The sequence below is a fragment of the Neodiprion fabricii genome, chromosome 7 (genome assembly GCF_021155785.1).
Source record: "Neodiprion fabricii isolate iyNeoFabr1 chromosome 7, iyNeoFabr1.1, whole genome shotgun sequence".
In the NCBI taxonomy this organism is placed as follows: domain Eukaryota; kingdom Metazoa; phylum Arthropoda; class Insecta; order Hymenoptera; family Diprionidae; genus Neodiprion; species Neodiprion fabricii.
The window spans coordinates 4,379,031-4,396,226 of record NC_060245.1 but is presented as its reverse complement, the minus strand read 5'-3'; the positions used below and the strand labels follow the sequence as shown (position 1 = coordinate 4,396,226).

Below are 17,196 nucleotides of genomic sequence, written 5' to 3'. Positions count from 1 at the left end.
AGAGCGTCATCGGGTTGAATTTTGTCGACCCTGCATTGTGTTGAAACAAAAAAACTCACCGGAGGTTATGCAGTAGTTCCATTTTATCGACCGAGTTACTTCAATTTATTCTCCAACTTCATCATTTTTACTAGATCAGGTTTCTCAAATACGATAACATCATGAATATTTTCTCAAAAATATCTTATATAAACGTTTCTGTTGAAAATTAGCTTGTAATATGTTTCTTCATTATCAATAACGTGTCTACCTGCTTATATGTGTTCAAAATTTCCCTCTATTTTTTTTCGTTAGAAAATGGCGGCCAAGATCGAGGCGATTAACTGGGACGTTGATTCATGTTTAAATTTACAAGTTCACTGCCTTCACTGCTGTACAGATCCATAACAAGAATTTGTGAGGGAAACGCTTGATACGATTTGACGCGCGAGATGTAAGAATCTTCATTTTATCCAGTAAAAGTCTATCAATTTTCTATCTATACGTCTAGAGATATAGACATATTCCTACTGCAATCGGATGTGTGATTTTCTCCGGATTACTGTCTATTTACTCTACATTGCAGCTACTTTTCATCATCAAATACATTTCTAACCTCAAATTTGATGATAGCTTTAGCTTGAAAATTGCCGTTGACTTGTTGTGAAAACACCACAGCGTTAGTTAATACAATCTTTCATTTCTTGTTTATTAATGCCACCATTTCTTCTTGCAAGTTAATTTATTGCACCTCAGTTTTCACGTATCGCTCGCAATGGTTATTTGCATTTCCTTTTGACTGACAATTATCTGTTACAAACCCTTAAATAATCTTAGAAACTTCAATCCAAAGGAGTTGAGTAAATCTTAGACTTTCTTGATAGAAATTAGGCAATTATTTGTACCAGTATACTTTAAGTACACGGGTAATGCTAGCTCTAAAGCTGATTGTCAAGTTACATATTTTAGCCTTATCGTACTGTTAGTGATGCTTTTGAAATTTCAAAAATTTGAGCAACCATTCATCGCTAACAATGCAAAGAAAACTTAGCGTTGACTTAAATATTGTCCCTAATCCCATATGAAACTATAGAACCTACTCTTCACCTATAATTTCTCCAAAATTATGTATATTTTATTTATTGCATATGTAATTGAGGAAACATGTCCTATCTAAACATATATTCATATTTTTTTAATTGTTCGAAATTCTCTCAGCGAAGTAACAAGCATAAAGTCCAGATACGTTGAATTTTAATTTCTAATCAATATCGAATAACCAAATAGCTATCTGTCAATAAAGTGTTTAATATTCTAGATGGAGACTGATTATGATGAGGATCGAGGAGGATGGGGAGACGACATGGGTAGAGGTGGCCCAGACGATTTTGGAGGTGACGATGGAACAGATAATCCTCAAGATGTTCTTAAAGAATGTTTGGACAAGTTTAAAACACCGGACTACATCATGGAGCCTGGTATATTTACTCAGTTGAAACGGTAAGATTAGCAAACCGAGAGGTCATTGAATTTACAATTCCTATTTAATTTTGTTTTTTGCTTCATTTTGGTATATTTGTATTTATCTGTTCTTACGATTGGTTATTTACACAAGACCAAGCCCATCCACACTTGGTGAAGCATATGAAATCATCTCAATTGAGTATTTTCTTTCAGATATTTCCAAGCAGGTGGTAATCCCGAACAAGTTATTGAATTATTGTCTCAAAATTATACGGCATGTGCTCAGATGGCAAATCTTCTGGCCGAATGGTTAATTCTTGCTGGTGTAAAAGTAACGGATGTACAAGCTATGGTAGAAAATAATCTCAAAGACATGATTCTTAAAACGTTTGATCCAAAAAAAGCTGACAAAATTTTCACTGAGGAGGGTGAAGTGAGTTATAATTTTTTTTCCAAATTTCATTCGTGCTTAGTTTCAAAATTTTGAAATGTATCATTTTGTAAATAAATTTCTATTCTACTTTACAGACTCCAGCCTGGTTAACAGAGATGATACAACATCCTACTTGGCGTTCACTAATTTATAGACTTGCTGAAGAATATCCTGATTGCTTGATGTTAAATTTTACCATAAAAGTGAGTAATCATAATTATGTTTCATTAGAACATTTAAAATATTTATTTACCTGCTTATAAGTTTGTTAAAGCTTCCCAGTATTTGATAATTGATATTTTGATAGTTATTCCTTGCGCAAAATTGTTGTTTGCACGAATTGCTACTATACATAATTGATGTAAAAATATCATGTATACTCTACATAGCAAGTTATCAAATAATCCATTTCAATTACGACAATTCTCTTAGCTTATATCTGATGCTGGATTCCAAGGAGAAATAACAAGCATTTCAACGGCTGCACAACAAATAGAAGTATTCTCAAGAGTATTAAAAACTGCCATTGCAGGATTCCTTCAAAATACCGAGGACTGGCAATCTAGCATACAGGAATGTGCCGTAAGTTGTTCCTCATAATAAGAATAAAAGTAGTAACATTTTTTTCAGACCTCGAAAAATCATAAACATCACTCATGATCCATAAAATTTTACTTACAGAAAATGGTTTGTCATGGGCAACACACGTATGTGTACAGTCAAGTATTGTTACAAATTTTAGCACAAGAACCTCGAGGCGGTTTTACAATGAAACGACTTTCACAAGAAATTACGAAGTGCGCTCAACAGAAGTAAGAAAAATTATTCAGTTTTATTTATGGTTAATATGATCTACTGGTACATGACAACGAATATGTTTTCAGCCGTCACGACGTAACTCCCATAACAATGGCATTAAACGGAGCAGCTGGTAGTCCAAGCGCTTGTCAAGCCTTAGGTTCGATGTTATCACGAAATACTTTGAATCCAGCTGATATAACAGTATTGTTTAGGAATTACTCCAACCCAGAACCTCCTCCGGTTGAATTAATTCGGAATCCTCAATTTTTAGGTAAATATTCAATTGTCTAATTCTGTTATTCTCCCTTACAAATCATACTAGTTATAAAAAAAAAAATAAGACTGATAATTACGGAATACAGATAGTTATGGAAGCTGTAAAAATCGCATATTTAGAAATCTTCCAAGTTTGACAAAATTTTATTCGTTATAGAAAAGTTTTTAAATGTGTGAAAAAGTTTGAACTGAACTAAAAATGTTTTATGAGTCACGAGCTTAAGGCGATGCCCGATATTCCAAAAATGGTTCAGGCAATGATTATCACTTTTGGAATTACATATAATGGCAAGGTAGCAATACATTTTTGGCATTTAGAAACTCTGTGAAAATTGGAAGGTTTTAGTAAAAATTGAAGTCGGTCGATTGAAGAAAATCTATTTTTCTGTGAATCAGGACAATTTTATTTTACTATATTCATTGTTGTATAATATTCTACAGAATTATTGGTTGATGCTCTATTTAAGCCAGGAGTAAAGGTAAACCCAGAGCATAAATCAAAGTATATTAACTTGCTGGCATATGCAGCTAGTGTTTGCGAAACACCAGCCAAGAAGGGAACACAACGAAAGATCAACAAAGATGAATTAAAAACCACGATGCAAGCCATCGAGAAAGTTCATAACATCTGCAATATTAATAAAGGTTCAACTGAACTGATAGCCGAGTTGAACACGTTGTATCAGTGCATTAGGTAAGCACAATCTGAGCTCAAAGCAATCATACGGTTCGTAATTCCGAAACGATTGATTGGTAGAAAACTATAAAATGTGTAATTACAGATTTCCAGTGGTGAGCGTTGGTGTGATCAGATGGGTTGCATGTACGGTAACAGAACCATCGTATTTTAAATTGAGTACAGAACACTGCCCTATACATTTGGCTCTTCTGGACGAGGTTGTAGCCTGTCATCCTCTCTTACATCCAAAAGTGCTTCAACTCTTGGTGCAGTTATTTGAGAGCAAACAGGATGAACTCGAAATACTTGTTCAGGTGAATACCTAGTTACCAGTTGTTATATTTTTATCGCATGATACTATTACCTAAATTTAGACATTTTTAGTATCTGTGTGAAATTACAAGTTTCTAGAGCAAGGCAGACTTCCCACAGTTTCACAGTTTGCAAGCCTCTTCCTATAACCGATTATTGCAAGACCCAGTATTTGACAAACTTATAATATTTCAGTTGGAGATGAAAAAGATGCTGATAGACCGAATGGTCAATTTATTGAGTCGAGGATGTGTTGTCCCTGTTGTATGCTATATTAAGCAGTGCTGGCAACGCAGTGACACTGACGTTTCCCTTATTAGATATTTTGTCACCGAGGTAAGCACCGATTTGGCTTTTCCAGCAATCTGTGTTTTTTATATTTTTACTAAATCTGTATCTGCATTTTAGGTTTTAGAGGCTATTGCACCACCATACACTCCGGAATTTATCCAACTATTTTTACCTATGGTGGAAGACGATGAGATAACAGGCACGATGCGTGGCGATGGTGATAACGACCTTGTTTCTGAGTTCATAGGTTCGTTGGCCCAACATTACATCATCAAATTGAATACCATCAAAGTGTTACTCTTTACACAGTGTTGTACTATCCATTTCATTGTTTTCAGTTCACTGCAAGGCACACAGTGGCACAGCTGTGAGATGACGGTTAAAGAACAGAGACGCCAGTGCTCATGGAGAACCGAAAGAATAAATTTACCGGTTGTGTGAAGATGTGTTTATTTTACATAACAACTGGTATTATCATACATGAATTACTCTTAATCAACCCGCATTCATCAGGTGAACTGCCCTATGGTGCCACAATGTTGTAGTTTATTGCTCTGAAACAAAGTTATTCATTTTAAACAGAAATTAGTTAATTCAAGTTTTTTTTTTTTTGAATATTTATTAGTTTATCATACTATTGATTAGTAATATGATGGCAGTAGAGTGTCATCTACTTGACTGACAGGATCAGGCTACTTCGACTATTTGATTATGACAAGGACTTTCTACTCTCTGTCAACTATTATGCACATGATCCACTACACGCAAGAGCGATATAATGGGATAATAAGACCAATGGCGGAGACTAAAAGTCCAATAGTCAAGACGTAGCCTGGTCAGATGGCTGTATACAGCTGCGAAATAACTGGAACTTAGGTAAAGATTTTACCACCGTACAATAAAATGAACATGTTAAACTTTTACTGAAGTTGAAATAAATCATACCGATTTTTCAAAAAATTATTCAGTCTATCTTAGTCATAACTCTCAGTCTGTGCATAATTAGGGCTTCGTTCGTTTTAGGGAAAAAATTCAATTCTCAACCGATATTGCATGCCTTCAAATGGTATTAATTCAATAATCAATTGTTGATTGTTTGGACAAAAGGATTAGTTGCTTAAAATCTTGAATCAGACGGTTAGTTTTCACGAAATTGTAATCAAGTCCCATGCGTGATTAATAATGAAACATAGATACTTGTAAATGATTAAAATAATTATTATTATAACACATCAGTTCACACTTTCACAACATTTCAAAATGCAAGTACTTGCGTTTTTTGTCTTATCACACTTGAAACTATAAACTTACGTATTGATGACTTTAGTATTTATCGGCTGTAAAAGGTACAAAATTACTCAGATAATAGAAATCAGAAATATTAAAATTAAGGGTCACATTGTTAGTATTTTGTGAAAATCTTTGGAGTACATCTGAACTTTTAATCCTTCAACTGCTATGATTGAATCAGAAGGCAAAGCTTTGAATCGGTCACGGATTTCTAAAGTATATTGTTAACCCATTGCAATATTTATTTATGAATAAAGATGAGAGGCATCGTGAGGAAAGAAAAAAAGTAAGGATGCAATTTGTAACTAAAAAAGATATTCGTAGCTATATTTTACAGTGAATAAAAATGGATTTCTTACTTATAGTGAAATTAGCTCATTGGCCAAAGTCATGAGGTCAAAATAAATGAATAAAAATGCAAGAAATCATTTGGATGATTTTTAAATTACAAAACTGGATTACCAAACTATTTCAATGAATTTTTAGAATAAATTGAACTGTTCAAACTGGAAATTTAACTAAAGTATTGTAACTATACAAAACAGGACTGATTGTTCCATATTCCAAGTGAACTGTTTTTTTATTAATTGGAAACTAAGAGAATTGTGTGACTGCCGTAGTTAAGAAACCCAATAAAAAGTGATCAAAATCTATGAAAGCCGAACCGAATTGTATTCAATATAATCAATTGGTAAATTCATGTGCAGCCTTTGTATTGCCAAAAAAAAAAAAATCAATTGGAATTAACGACTCTTCTCTGGGTCAAATTGTGTTTATTAAGTATTTGTGTATACGAAGTAGACGAATATGAGCAAAATCATTAAGTTAATTTTGATTGCCATTCAAATAAGAAATATCTTAAACAAATTTGATTAACCAGAGTGGGAAGTAAATCGTATGTGTAAAATAGAACAACCAGTCGACGATAAGAAAAAGTAGACAACTTACTGATTGCCTTGCCATCCTTCCATTGGGTAAACTTGACGGTAGAATCATCCCGTTTCAGAGCATCAGCTTGAAAGTTAGGCTTCAAAGCACGCCGAACGAGCTTAGCAGCAATTTGCGAGTAGTTGATGTAGCTGAAATAATTAATACTAATGTAGTATTCAAGTTTTCCACCTTAATCAATTAATTTCACATTATGTTAGGTTACATAACTTATACAGAAAAAATTGGTGAAACGAATTTCTAGCTGAACTCTTGTGGCATAGGTTACTGGACTAGTTTTATCTGAACAATAAATGAAGCGCATAAACTTACTTAAGTCCAGCTTGCCTCCACGCGCTCATCTTTATTCCTTTTCAACGTCAAGTTTACTCCAGAAAATATCTCAATCGACCAAACGGGAGGCACTGATCGGGGAAGAGCTATCAGAACTGCTACCGGAAATAGTAGTCTGCTCTTCCAAGGATGTGTTCCGAAATTAGCTCTCAGTGCTGTCAATAATTTTGTATCTCTTTTGCGCTGCCGAGTTCGTGACTAGCTCTGTCGATGTCTTACGGAGCTTTTAGCGCAAGTTTCGGAACGCACCCTAAATTAATATTGCATAAAGTATGAAGAGTAAAGAGAACGACACCTTAAACTTATGGCATCACCGCTATTATCCGCTAGACAGCGGGGCACGCTATAGTTCAGAATCACTTGAATTTTTGCTCATCCTCCGAGTACTGATGATTTTGTCAAATGTCTTACTGAAGTTAATAGATAGTTAATCGTTTTGCAGTGAAACAACGAAATCGCGAAGTATGAAAATTAATTCTTCGTGGTTTGTTATTGTCGCTGTCCACTATTAAGTAAGATTTATAAATTTTTCAGGTAACCGAACCGGACATTTTTTACGAGATTCGATCTAATGACTTATTTTGCGTAAATTGTCAAATCCGTCATTGTAAATCGAAGATTAAGAACCTGTTGATATCAAGTACTCAATGTAGCAATGTAATGCTTAAGGTGGATGCCACAATTATTGAGCTTTCACTTTTCGAATATTATACATTCAATATTGCTGCTGAAAGTTGTCACGTTTCGAAAGAATAGAAAATTGATAATTTTTAATTTTCCGTCAAATTAAAATATTGTATTCGAAAAGGGTCAGTAGTTGAGAAATCTATTTAAGATCTATTTTAAGTGATTTAAGCAATAGTTTTTACTGTTTTTAAAATCAAGGAAACATTATATTAAGGCAAATAAATTATCGAATTTATTTGGATTTATGTACAGAGCTAACATAAAAAAATATGACTCGGTAAACCATGCTGCAAAGGTAGTGCTTTATCAAGTTATTACCATTTTTTTCACCAAATCATCATTATCATACAATGGAATGATATGTACATCAGAGAAATTATATGGAAACTGCTCGTCTTGGTTCTTAGTCAAAATACGACCAATTATAAAATACACTTCTTATAAATCAATGAATTTTATTGAAGACGAATTTGGGGTGATTGGTTGACGTATTTCTGCAATGATTTTTTACAAGTACCAATCAGTCAATAATCCTATATATCTATATGTTTGTGCACACGCACAAGTTTTATACAAAGTCCTGTGTATAAAAATCTTTCATAGAAATTTGATTGAAAGATTTCAGTTGAGCATTGTTTGCAAGAAGCCCAGAATATAGCTTCCCAAATCTTCGTCTTGATTCGTCCACGAAACATACACGCTCTTGGATTCATCTTCACCTCCTTCGACTTTAACCAATACTGATTCTACTGATATCGCACCATCAGTGAGTTGCACCGTCCATCCTACTAATCTTTCCGTTAATGGTTGCAAAAGCTTGAGCGTTGTCGCGTGGGCAGGACCTGGATCCCTTATTTGTACTGTAGACGTGAATCTTACTACATGCCTTGTGATTCCTGCTGCCCTGGCAACCTGGAAATCAATTTGAATGTGATTCAAAGTTACTATTGATTTTCACTCACTTTGTTGAGGTTGAAAATGTGCAACCATTTATATTACACATTTTGAAAAATGTTTGAAAACTGTATTCAAATCATGACTTATGTAATGCATCATAAAGGAAAATATAAAAATTCCTTGTGAGATGACTTATGATGAATATCAAAGTGTATTACCTCGTCAGCATCAACTAGACAAACGCCGTCTTCCCTCAGCATTAACACGCTATGTAGGAGCCTTCTTCTTTTTGGATCTGGAGGCAGAGCAGAGTATCTCTTTGCCTCAGCTTTCAGAAGAGCTAGCGAGGCATCGACAGGAACTTTGGCAGTAGTGTAAATAACGCACGTTTCTCCATTGGCTGGATTGTAGCAGCTGGTACCAAACTCCTGCCTAATTTTCTCCTTCAGAAATTCCATTTTTGCAGCCTCACCATGAACGAGCATTACGTTCTTAGGTTCGCAATATTGAATCAGCTGCATGATGCCTTTCGCATCAGCGTGAGCTGAGAATGACATATATTCCACAGCCATTTTGACCTCGACGATCTGCCGGTTTTCAAACTCGATACGTTTAGTGCCATTTAGAACTTTGTGGCCGACAGTTCCCTGGACGCAGAACCCCGGCATGATGACCATATTGGCTTCGTTGGGTGCCCACTTTTTGAAAATCTGCAACGACAGTCCAGCATGCAGCATCCCAGGAGTAGCGAAGACCACCATGGCGCCAGGATTATCGATGTAGGACTTGTCAAAGGGCTTTATGTGCTTGAAATCGAACATGTTCCTCTGAACAAACGTCTTTTTTATCTTCTGGTTGGTCCATGTAATGAACATCTTGTAGTAATTGTTGGCCTTCTCCGTCAGACCAAGGGCGAAGTACACAGGCACCTTCAAGTTCATCCTCTCCCAGTAAGTTTCTAATAGTATGCAGAGCTCCTGGGCGCGACCAAGAGCAAATACTGGTATTAAAACCTTGCCGCCTCTGTCTATGCACTCGTGCACCTTTTTCAAGAAGTCTCTTTCTCTGCATCGTTTCGAATCTCGGATGGTGGTGGCATACGTTGATTCCGATATAAGCAGATCTGGCCTGCATTTGTCGATCCAGGCGGCTCCTAGATGCCGATCCGGAGTCATGTTGTAGTCGCCAGTGTAGACAATGGACTGCGAACCTACTCGAACCCAGAACATCGCAGCGCCCAGCACATGCCCTGCATAGTAAGCCTTTATCTCCAGTTCAGGGTCAACCATGACTGACTGGTGCAGCGTAACAGCGACTACCTTCTTCATGCAGTCCTTGATCATTTGGGAGGTGAAGAAGTTGCTCTCACCCTTTCGCTCCACTGCTACCTTGCGCATATCCTCTAAGAGAATTGGGGCGATCGCCTTGGTCGGGTGAGTCATGTAAATCGGACCTGTGTAGCCCACCATTTCTGTGAAATAGGGTAGCGCCCCACAGTGATCCAGGTGAAAGTGCGAGATGATGACACAGTCTATGTAGTTAGTGGCTGGTCCTTCAGGCACTATGTATGAGAAGTCCGGGAACCTTCTCTCGTCGTTGAATCCCATATGCATACCGCAGTCCAGCATTATATTTTTACCTCCCATGGTAACCAGTATACAACTCCTGCCCACATCTTGGCCTGCGCCAAGAGGCGTTACTTTGATATCAGGCATTATTTGTGATTATTAAATCGTGTCTGTGGATTTGAATAAATTTCTAGATAGAAAACGTCGGAATTGCGAATATTTAATAATTTTCTTCAAGTACGAACGTGTTGTGTTTACATCGCGATGCCGTTACTAACCTCCAATTTTATTTTCGTTGATTTACTTTGTTTGGTGTATATTGATTATTTATAGGCTTTAGCCATATTAGTTTAGATAATAGACATATTTCGGAGGTCAAGTAACATGATAAGTAAAGAGATCTTGATATGATTAGGTTAGGTTAGGTTAGGATTATCGTGCAACTACGAGATGACTACATATGGGTAAATCACCACCAGAGTGATACTCACCGTTGACTGAAGAATATAAAGACAGTTTCCCTATGGGCTTTGGTACGACAACCGAAAATCGTTGTGCGCTTGCGCCTCCTGAAATGTTCCAATAGAGGTTTCTCTCTGCCAAGAGTAGAGTTGAGAACTTATTGCAGAACATCAGGGGGTTACCGATTTCGACATGATTGCTGGTTGCATTTACCCCATTCACCTTCCGAGTAACACAGTCTTCGCAATGGTAAGTCCAAGCCAGTATTTGGCCTGTGTATACTTACCAGCTTGTCGGCGATTCAGGAAATTAATAATGAGAACAAATTTCTTCCAAAATTCATCGCAAAACAGTGATTTAATTAAAGTATAGGTACCCGAGAGGAGAATGTATACATGGATCACAAATAATAATAGATCAGATGTAATGATGATGCAGAGACCAAAAAGTATATACGTATATGCGGTCCACGTACGATACTAATATAAATGATCCATTTACGATTAATACGTAATGCATACTATAAATTTTATAATTTTCCAGAAGACAAACTAGATTATCTACAATAATCGGGTATAATACGAAAATAGAAGACTTATTCATTTCGAAATGGGATTCTATTCGACAAGCGCTCGATGTATTCCATAACATTATTATTCACAATTATTTCAACAACTCTTCATTTGCTCTCTCGATCTTGAATTTTCGTAGGTATAGAATAGAAACGCCGTTCTAGCTAGACGCAAGTAAAGTATCTACGTTGGGTAGAGAAGCACAATTGTTTTTCGAAAAGTGTTCATATGGAATAAAATTCGGAGTAACTGTAATACATCACGTACGCGTTAATTTTGGTCGAGGTGAAATGGATGCTCCGTATATTGGGCAGTATTTAACGCAGTGTCCTGATTTAAAGACCTGAAAAGGTGATTGTCGGCGATTTTTTTTTCTTCTTTTGATGGGGAGAGATAGAACGAAGCTTCTTGAAACTTCGAGTGTATTTTAACACAGGTTTGAAAGGTACGAGTAAAAATTTTTATCTTCCAACTGTCGCAGAACGACAGCGTTATTAGCTGACCCGTTAACTGGAGAACATATCCTCAGTCAACGGCTGACCATCGAAGGGCTTAGCCGCTTGAGTCTGGAATCGGCAGGAAAGATGAAGTGCGTATTTCTTGTCTGAAATGTAAAATCTAAAATCGTACATCATATCATATCATCGTACATCATACATCATACATCACCATACATCATGCATAGTATTGAAGTTCGAAACCAAAGTTTGGATGTTCGGACGTTCATAAAGTGATGCAACCGAAAATTTTGTTTCTCTCGACGTCATCGATATAGAATCAGCTAACCGAATTCCTCAGTCTGCAAACAACCGCGCGGCAGAGCGGACGTATGAGAATCGCGCTCCGCAGATTTCGAGTAACGGGTTCTCTACCTCCTGAATCCTGTGCTCCGGGTCCACTTTCTGGTGCAACTCGAGCTCCAGGACAAGCGCTCCGTAATTTCTTTGCTCCAGGTCCGCTACCTGGTGAAACACGACTTTCAGGACACGCGTTCCGTAGTTTTTGCGCTCAAGGTCCACTACCTGCAGAAACTCGACTTCCAGAACAAGCGTTCCGTAGTTTTGGCTGTCCAGGTACTTGACCTGATGACTTTTGACCTTCCGGACTAATTTTTGAGTTTACAAGTTTTATTATTCAAAACGTCATGTTTTGTACTATCAAAGCAATAGCTAATAAAATTGCAATCATTTTTTATAATTTTCTCATAAATTTCTTGGTGAAATGTGCCGGTAAAAAAATTATATTAATCCTTATACAATATTTTTGATGTCTTACAGTACTGAGAACATTTATCAGTATTCGAATTACAAGACGAGGTGGTTGGCGGTGGTTGGAAGTAGTTGGAGGTAGACGAGGAGGAGGACGAGAAGGACAAGGATTTGTGCTCGGTGAGTTTAACGTTTGTTTAATATTTCATGGCAATTGTAATGATATTTTGTCTGAAATTTTTCAAACTTGTCATGTTTACAATCAATTATCTCAATTCATTTTTTGCGCAAGCACATATTCAGTAGCTTCAAATGCGCTGATAAATTTATTACGTATTATTAATTAATTAATTATATTAATCCTTACACAATATATTTGATGAGTTCTTATACTGAAAATATTTATTACTATTCCAGGTATGACCCGAGGTGGTTAGCGGTAGTCGTTGGAGGTGGTTGGAGGTGGCCGCAGGTGGACGAGGAGGAGGAGGATTTGTGCTCGGTGAGTAAAACATTTTCATAATATTTGATGGCAATGCAGTTATATTTCATCCATAAGTTTTCAAACTTGCCATGTTTACAATGAATTATGTCAATTCATTTTTCGCGCAAGCACATATTCAGTAGCTTCGAAGGCGCTAATATAATTTATTACATATTGATTGATTAATTATTCATATTATTCGTTACACAATATTTTTAATGTGTTCTTATACTAAAAATATTTGTTACTATTCTAGGTATAACCCAAGGTGGTTATCGGTGGTTGATGGAGGTGGTTGGCGGTGGTCGAGCTGGACAAGGAGGAGGACGAGGAAGACGAGGAGAACAAGGTGGACGAGGAGGACGAGGATTTGTGCTCGGTGAGTAAAACAGTTTTACAATATTCAATGGCAATTGTAATTACATTTTATCTAAAATTTTGGAAACTTGTCACGTTTACAATAAATTATTTCAATTCATTTTTCGCGCAAGCACAAATTCAGTAGCTATAAATGCACTTATAAGATTTATTATATTATTAATTAATTGATTACTTATGTTAATTATGTTTCAGTTCTGTGCCCCACCTAGTGATCCGCTAGTACATATCCTCCGACGTGACATCGCTCTGCTACGTATGAAGAAGAAAAGATTTATTAAGATGCAAATTGCTCCTCTCTTCTTGCCTTTGTGCTTTTAGCCATTGTTGTGCTGTGTGTTTAAAATTTAGGACAGTATGTAATATAGAATAACAGATACAGCTACGAATATAGCACTACAATAAATCTTATAGAAATGAGCTCTCATTGAGATTTCTCTGTATTTATAACTCGACGCGAGAAGGCAAAAATCAATGTAATGCCATCTGTAAGGTAATTGGACTCGTATTTGCACTACGAGAACTCGTTGGGCATTTTGCGGTAAAATTTGAAAAATTGTTGTACAAAATGGATAAAAAATATTAACTCTAATAGTGAATGTAGCTAATACAGCTTTAACCGTATATTGATTATGTTAATGATCTATTGTGACAAGATCGGAATTAGATAAGCTCTCTAAATACTCTTTTCTAGACTATTAATTTATATCATGTATATGTAAATGTATATTTCTTCAGTTTATACAATCACTGCACTAGGATTACCCTTGCCATGTTTTATGGTGCGCTTGTGTAATTTGTATATTATTAACCTTACGTTTTACTCTATTTGCGACAAGTTGTGAATGTTTCTAATTTCTTGGCAATTATTTATGTACATGTATGTGTATATATGTATATGTATACTTATGCATGCGTACATACATATATACACATATATAAAACTAGATTTTTACAATAAACACAGAGGTTTTAGTATATTCACATACGGATTTCTGTGTATAGGTATACTTGAACTAAAATATCCTTATCTCTAATACGGAGTTCTTCGTAATTCGCATTTGTTCTTGTAACCCAATGTCCTACATACGATGGCAAAAATCGAGATCCAACTTAACTGAGTCTCAAAGCCCTGTTGACATAAAAGCAGCTATTTGATAGAAATTATAGTTTGTAGTTTACACAGCCCATTGCATGATATTTCATTTTAAATACATATGTTTCAATGTATTTAGGAATAATTTATCAAATATATAGAGGTCATGTGCAAATAATAAATGAATTGATTCGACCGCAGTTTGATGTATTCATTAGAGCTTTAACAATAAATTTAAGCTTTGTTACTTCTTTTATTTTATTATGGATAATCAAAAACATTTCCGACTATTCGTGCTGTGGAAGCATGGGGATTAAACCAAATGTAGCAAAAGATTAGAAACAGTGTATATGGAGTACGGGTATTTTTCTAATAATGCAAACACGTGCCGCTAGCTTAGTTTTGACATATCTAGAATACCACGCCTTGCGAATTAGCTTTCCAGACAGAGATGAATGATGAATTTTAAGGACTGCATTATCGTTGTTGAATACTCTATGCCTCATGGGAAAAGAAAATCTGTAACGACGAAATTGATGCACCGGATCATCGTCGACTTCAACTTTTGAAATGTCCTACCATTTCCGAACACCTCCAATCATCCTATTTACCTATATTACTAGATTAGCTATGATATGAAAAAAGAAGAATTATTCATTTTAAAATGGGATTCTATTCGACACGCGCTCGATGTATCCTATAACATTAATATTCAAAATTATTCCAACAACTTTTCATTTGCTCTCTCGATCTTGAATTTTCATAGGCATATAATCGAAACGCTGTTTCAGCTGGTCGCAAGTGAAGTATCTGCGTTGGGTGGAGGAGCGGAATTGTGTTTCGAAAAGTATTCGGATGGAAAAAAATTCAGAGTACTAATTTTGAACGAGATGAAATGGATGCTTCGTATATGAGACAGTATTTAACGCTGCGTAGTGATTTAAAGACCTAAAAAGGTGATAGGGAGAGAATGAACGAAGCTTCTTAACACTTCGAGTGTTTTTTAACGCACATTTGAAAGATACGAGCAGAATTTTTCATCGCCAACTGTCGCAGAACGGCAGCGTTATTAGCCGACCCGTTCCCTGAAGAATATATCTTCAGTCAACGGCTGACCATCGAAGGGCCTGACCGCTTGAGCCTGGAATCGGCAGGAGAGATAAAGTGTGTATTTCTTGTATGAAACGTGAAAACTAAAATCATTATACATCATATCATATCATCATACATCATACATCATACATCGTACATCATACATCATACATCATACATCATCATACATAGTATGAAAGGTCGGCACTATGTTTGAATTTTCGGATATTCGGAAAGTGACGTCACCAATTCAAAATCAGCTAGCAGAATTCCTCAGTCGGGAACGAACCGCGCAGTAGAGCGGACGGATAAGAGTCGCGCTCCGCAAATTTCGAGTACCGGGTTCTCAACCTCCCGCATCCCGCGCTTCGGGTCCGCTTCGCGGTGAAACTCAACTTCCAGCATAAGCGCTCCGTGGTTCCTGGTTCACGTTTACAATAAATTATTTCAATTCGTTTTTCGCGCAACCGCAAATTCGGTAGCTGTCAGTCCGCTAATAAAATTTCTCGACTTCCAGGATAAGCGCTCCGTGGTTCCCGGTTCACGTTTACAATAAATTATTTCAATTCGTTTTTCGCGCAACCCCAAATTCGGTAGCTGTCAGTCCGCTAATAAAATTTCTCGACTTCCAGGATAAGCGCTCCGTGGTTCCCGGTTCACGTTTACAATAAATTATTTCAATTCGTTTTTCGCGCAACCCCAAATTCGGTAGCTGTCAGTACGCTAATAAAATTTCTCGACTTCCAGGATAAGCGCTCCGTGGTTGCTGGTTCATGTTTACAATAAATTATTTCAATTCGTTTTTCGCGCAACCCCAAATTCGGTAGCTGTCAGTACGCTAATAAAATTTCTCGACTTCCAGGATAAGCGCTCCGTGGTTCCTGGTTCACGTTTACAATAACTTATTTCAATTCGTTTTTCGCGCAACCGCAAATTCGGTAGCTGTCAGTCCGCTAATGAAATTTCTCGACTTCCAGGATAAGCGCTCCGTGGTTCCCGGTTCACGTTTACAATAAATTATTTCAATTCGTTTTTCGCGCAACCCCAAATTCGGTAGCTGTCAGTCCGCTAATAAAATTTCTCGACTTCCAGGATAAGCGCTCCGTGGTTCCCGGTTCACGTTTACAATAAATTATTTCAATTCGTTTTTCGCGCAACCCCAAATTCGGTAGCTGTCAGTACGCTAATAAAATTTCTCGACTTCCAGGATAAGCGCTCCGTGGTTGCTGGTTCACGTTTACAATAAATTATTTCAATTCGTTTTTCGCGCAACCCCAAATTCGGTAGCTGTCAGTACGCTGATAAAATTTCTCGACTTCCAGGATAAGCGCTCCGTGGTTGCTGGTTCATGTTTACAATAAATTATTTCAATTCGTTTTTCGCGCAACCCCAAATTCGGTAGCTGTCAGTACGCTAATAAAATTTCTCGACTTCCAGGATAAGCGCTCCGTGGTTCCTGGTTCACGTTTACAATAACTTATTTCAATTCGTTTTTCGCGCAACCGCAAATTCGGTAGCTGTCAGTCCGCTAATGAAATTTCTCGACTTCCAGGATAAGCGCTCCGTGGTTCCCGGTTCACGTTTACAATAAATTATTTCAATTCGTTTTTCGCGCAACCCCAAATTCGGTAGCTGTCAGTCCGCTAATAAAATTTCTCGACTTCCAGGATAAGCGCTCCGTGGTTCCTGGTTCACGTTTACAATAAATTATTTCAATTCGTTTTTCGCGCAACCCCAAATTCGGTAGCTGTCAGTACGCTAATAAAATTTCTCGACTTCCAGGATAAGCGCTCCGTGGTTGCTGGTTCACGTTTACAATAAATTATTTCAATTCGTTTTTCGCGCAACCCCAAATTCGGTAGCTGTCAGTACGCTAATAAAATTTCTCGACTTCCAGGATAAGCGCTCCGTGGTTTCTGGTTCACGTTTACAATAAATTATTTCAA

General features: G+C 36.8%; 3 protein-coding genes across 5 annotated transcripts; 1 reads left to right on the top strand and 2 right to left on the bottom strand.

Moving 5' to 3' along the window:
* The first annotated feature begins 309 nt into the window (after positions 1 to 309).
* LOC124186226 (negative elongation factor D) lies at positions 310 to 5,793 on the top strand. The gene is made up of 12 exons (XM_046577738.1): positions 310 to 433; positions 1,298 to 1,479; positions 1,657 to 1,876; positions 1,972 to 2,079; positions 2,309 to 2,458; positions 2,558 to 2,688; positions 2,761 to 2,948; positions 3,395 to 3,647; positions 3,736 to 3,946; positions 4,140 to 4,280; positions 4,353 to 4,482; positions 4,574 to 5,793. The coding sequence occupies exons 2-12, from the start codon at positions 1,298 to 1,300 to the stop codon at positions 4,609 to 4,611; spliced, it is 1,752 nt and encodes a 583-aa protein (XP_046433694.1). The 5' UTR covers positions 310 to 433; the 3' UTR covers positions 4,612 to 5,793.
* Positions 4,669 to 6,945, bottom strand: LOC124186227 (protein stunted-like). 2 transcript variants are annotated; one of them, XM_046577739.1, is made up of 4 exons: positions 6,786 to 6,945; positions 6,474 to 6,604; positions 5,547 to 5,572; positions 4,669 to 4,789 (listed from the first exon to the last, which is right to left on the bottom strand). In XM_046577739.1, exons 1-3 carry the CDS (start codon positions 6,812 to 6,814, stop codon positions 5,559 to 5,561), a joined length of 174 nt encoding a protein of 57 aa, XP_046433695.1. In that variant the 5' UTR covers positions 6,815 to 6,945; the 3' UTR covers positions 4,669 to 4,789; positions 5,547 to 5,558. The 2 variants fall into 2 exon arrangements, with proteins under 2 accessions (XP_046433695.1, XP_046433696.1); XM_046577740.1 differs by lacking the exon at positions 5,547 to 5,572.
* Positions 6,946 to 7,931: 986 nt separating this feature from the next.
* Positions 7,932 to 10,443, bottom strand: LOC124186225 (integrator complex subunit 11). 2 transcript variants are annotated; one of them, XM_046577737.1, is made up of 3 exons: positions 10,237 to 10,443; positions 8,609 to 10,128; positions 7,932 to 8,405 (listed from the first exon to the last, which is right to left on the bottom strand). In XM_046577737.1, exons 2-3 carry the CDS (start codon positions 10,103 to 10,105, stop codon positions 8,115 to 8,117), a joined length of 1,788 nt encoding a protein of 595 aa, XP_046433693.1. In that variant the 5' UTR covers positions 10,106 to 10,128; positions 10,237 to 10,443; the 3' UTR covers positions 7,932 to 8,114. The 2 variants fall into 2 exon arrangements, with proteins under 2 accessions (XP_046433693.1, XP_046433692.1); XM_046577736.1 differs by having other exon boundaries at positions 8,609 to 10,443.
* Positions 10,444 to 17,196: the final 6,753 nt, after the last annotated feature.

Coding starts and splice junctions, on each gene's coding strand:
- LOC124186226 (XM_046577738.1), top strand. CDS start 1,298: ATGGAGACTGATTATGATGAGGATCGAGGAGGATGGGGAGACGACATG. Junction 1,480..1,656: donor ATATTTACTCAGTTGAAACG/GTAAGATTAGCA, acceptor ATTTTCTTTCAG/ATATTTCCAAGCAGGTGGTA. Junction 1,877..1,971: donor TTTTCACTGAGGAGGGTGAA/GTGAGTTATAAT, acceptor TCTACTTTACAG/ACTCCAGCCTGGTTAACAGA.
- LOC124186227 (XM_046577739.1), bottom strand. CDS start 6,814: ATGAGCGCGTGGAGGCAAGCTGGACTTAA. Junction 6,605..6,785: donor TGGAGGCAAGCTGGACTTAA/GTAAGTTTATGC, acceptor TAATTATTTCAG/CTACATCAACTACTCGCAAA.
- LOC124186225 (XM_046577736.1), bottom strand. CDS start 10,105: ATGCCTGATATCAAAGTAACGCCTCTTGGCGCAGGCCAAGATGTGGGC. Junction 8,406..8,608: donor GTCTAGTTGATGCTGACGAG/GTAATACACTTT, acceptor ATTGATTTCCAG/GTTGCCAGGGCAGCAGGAAT.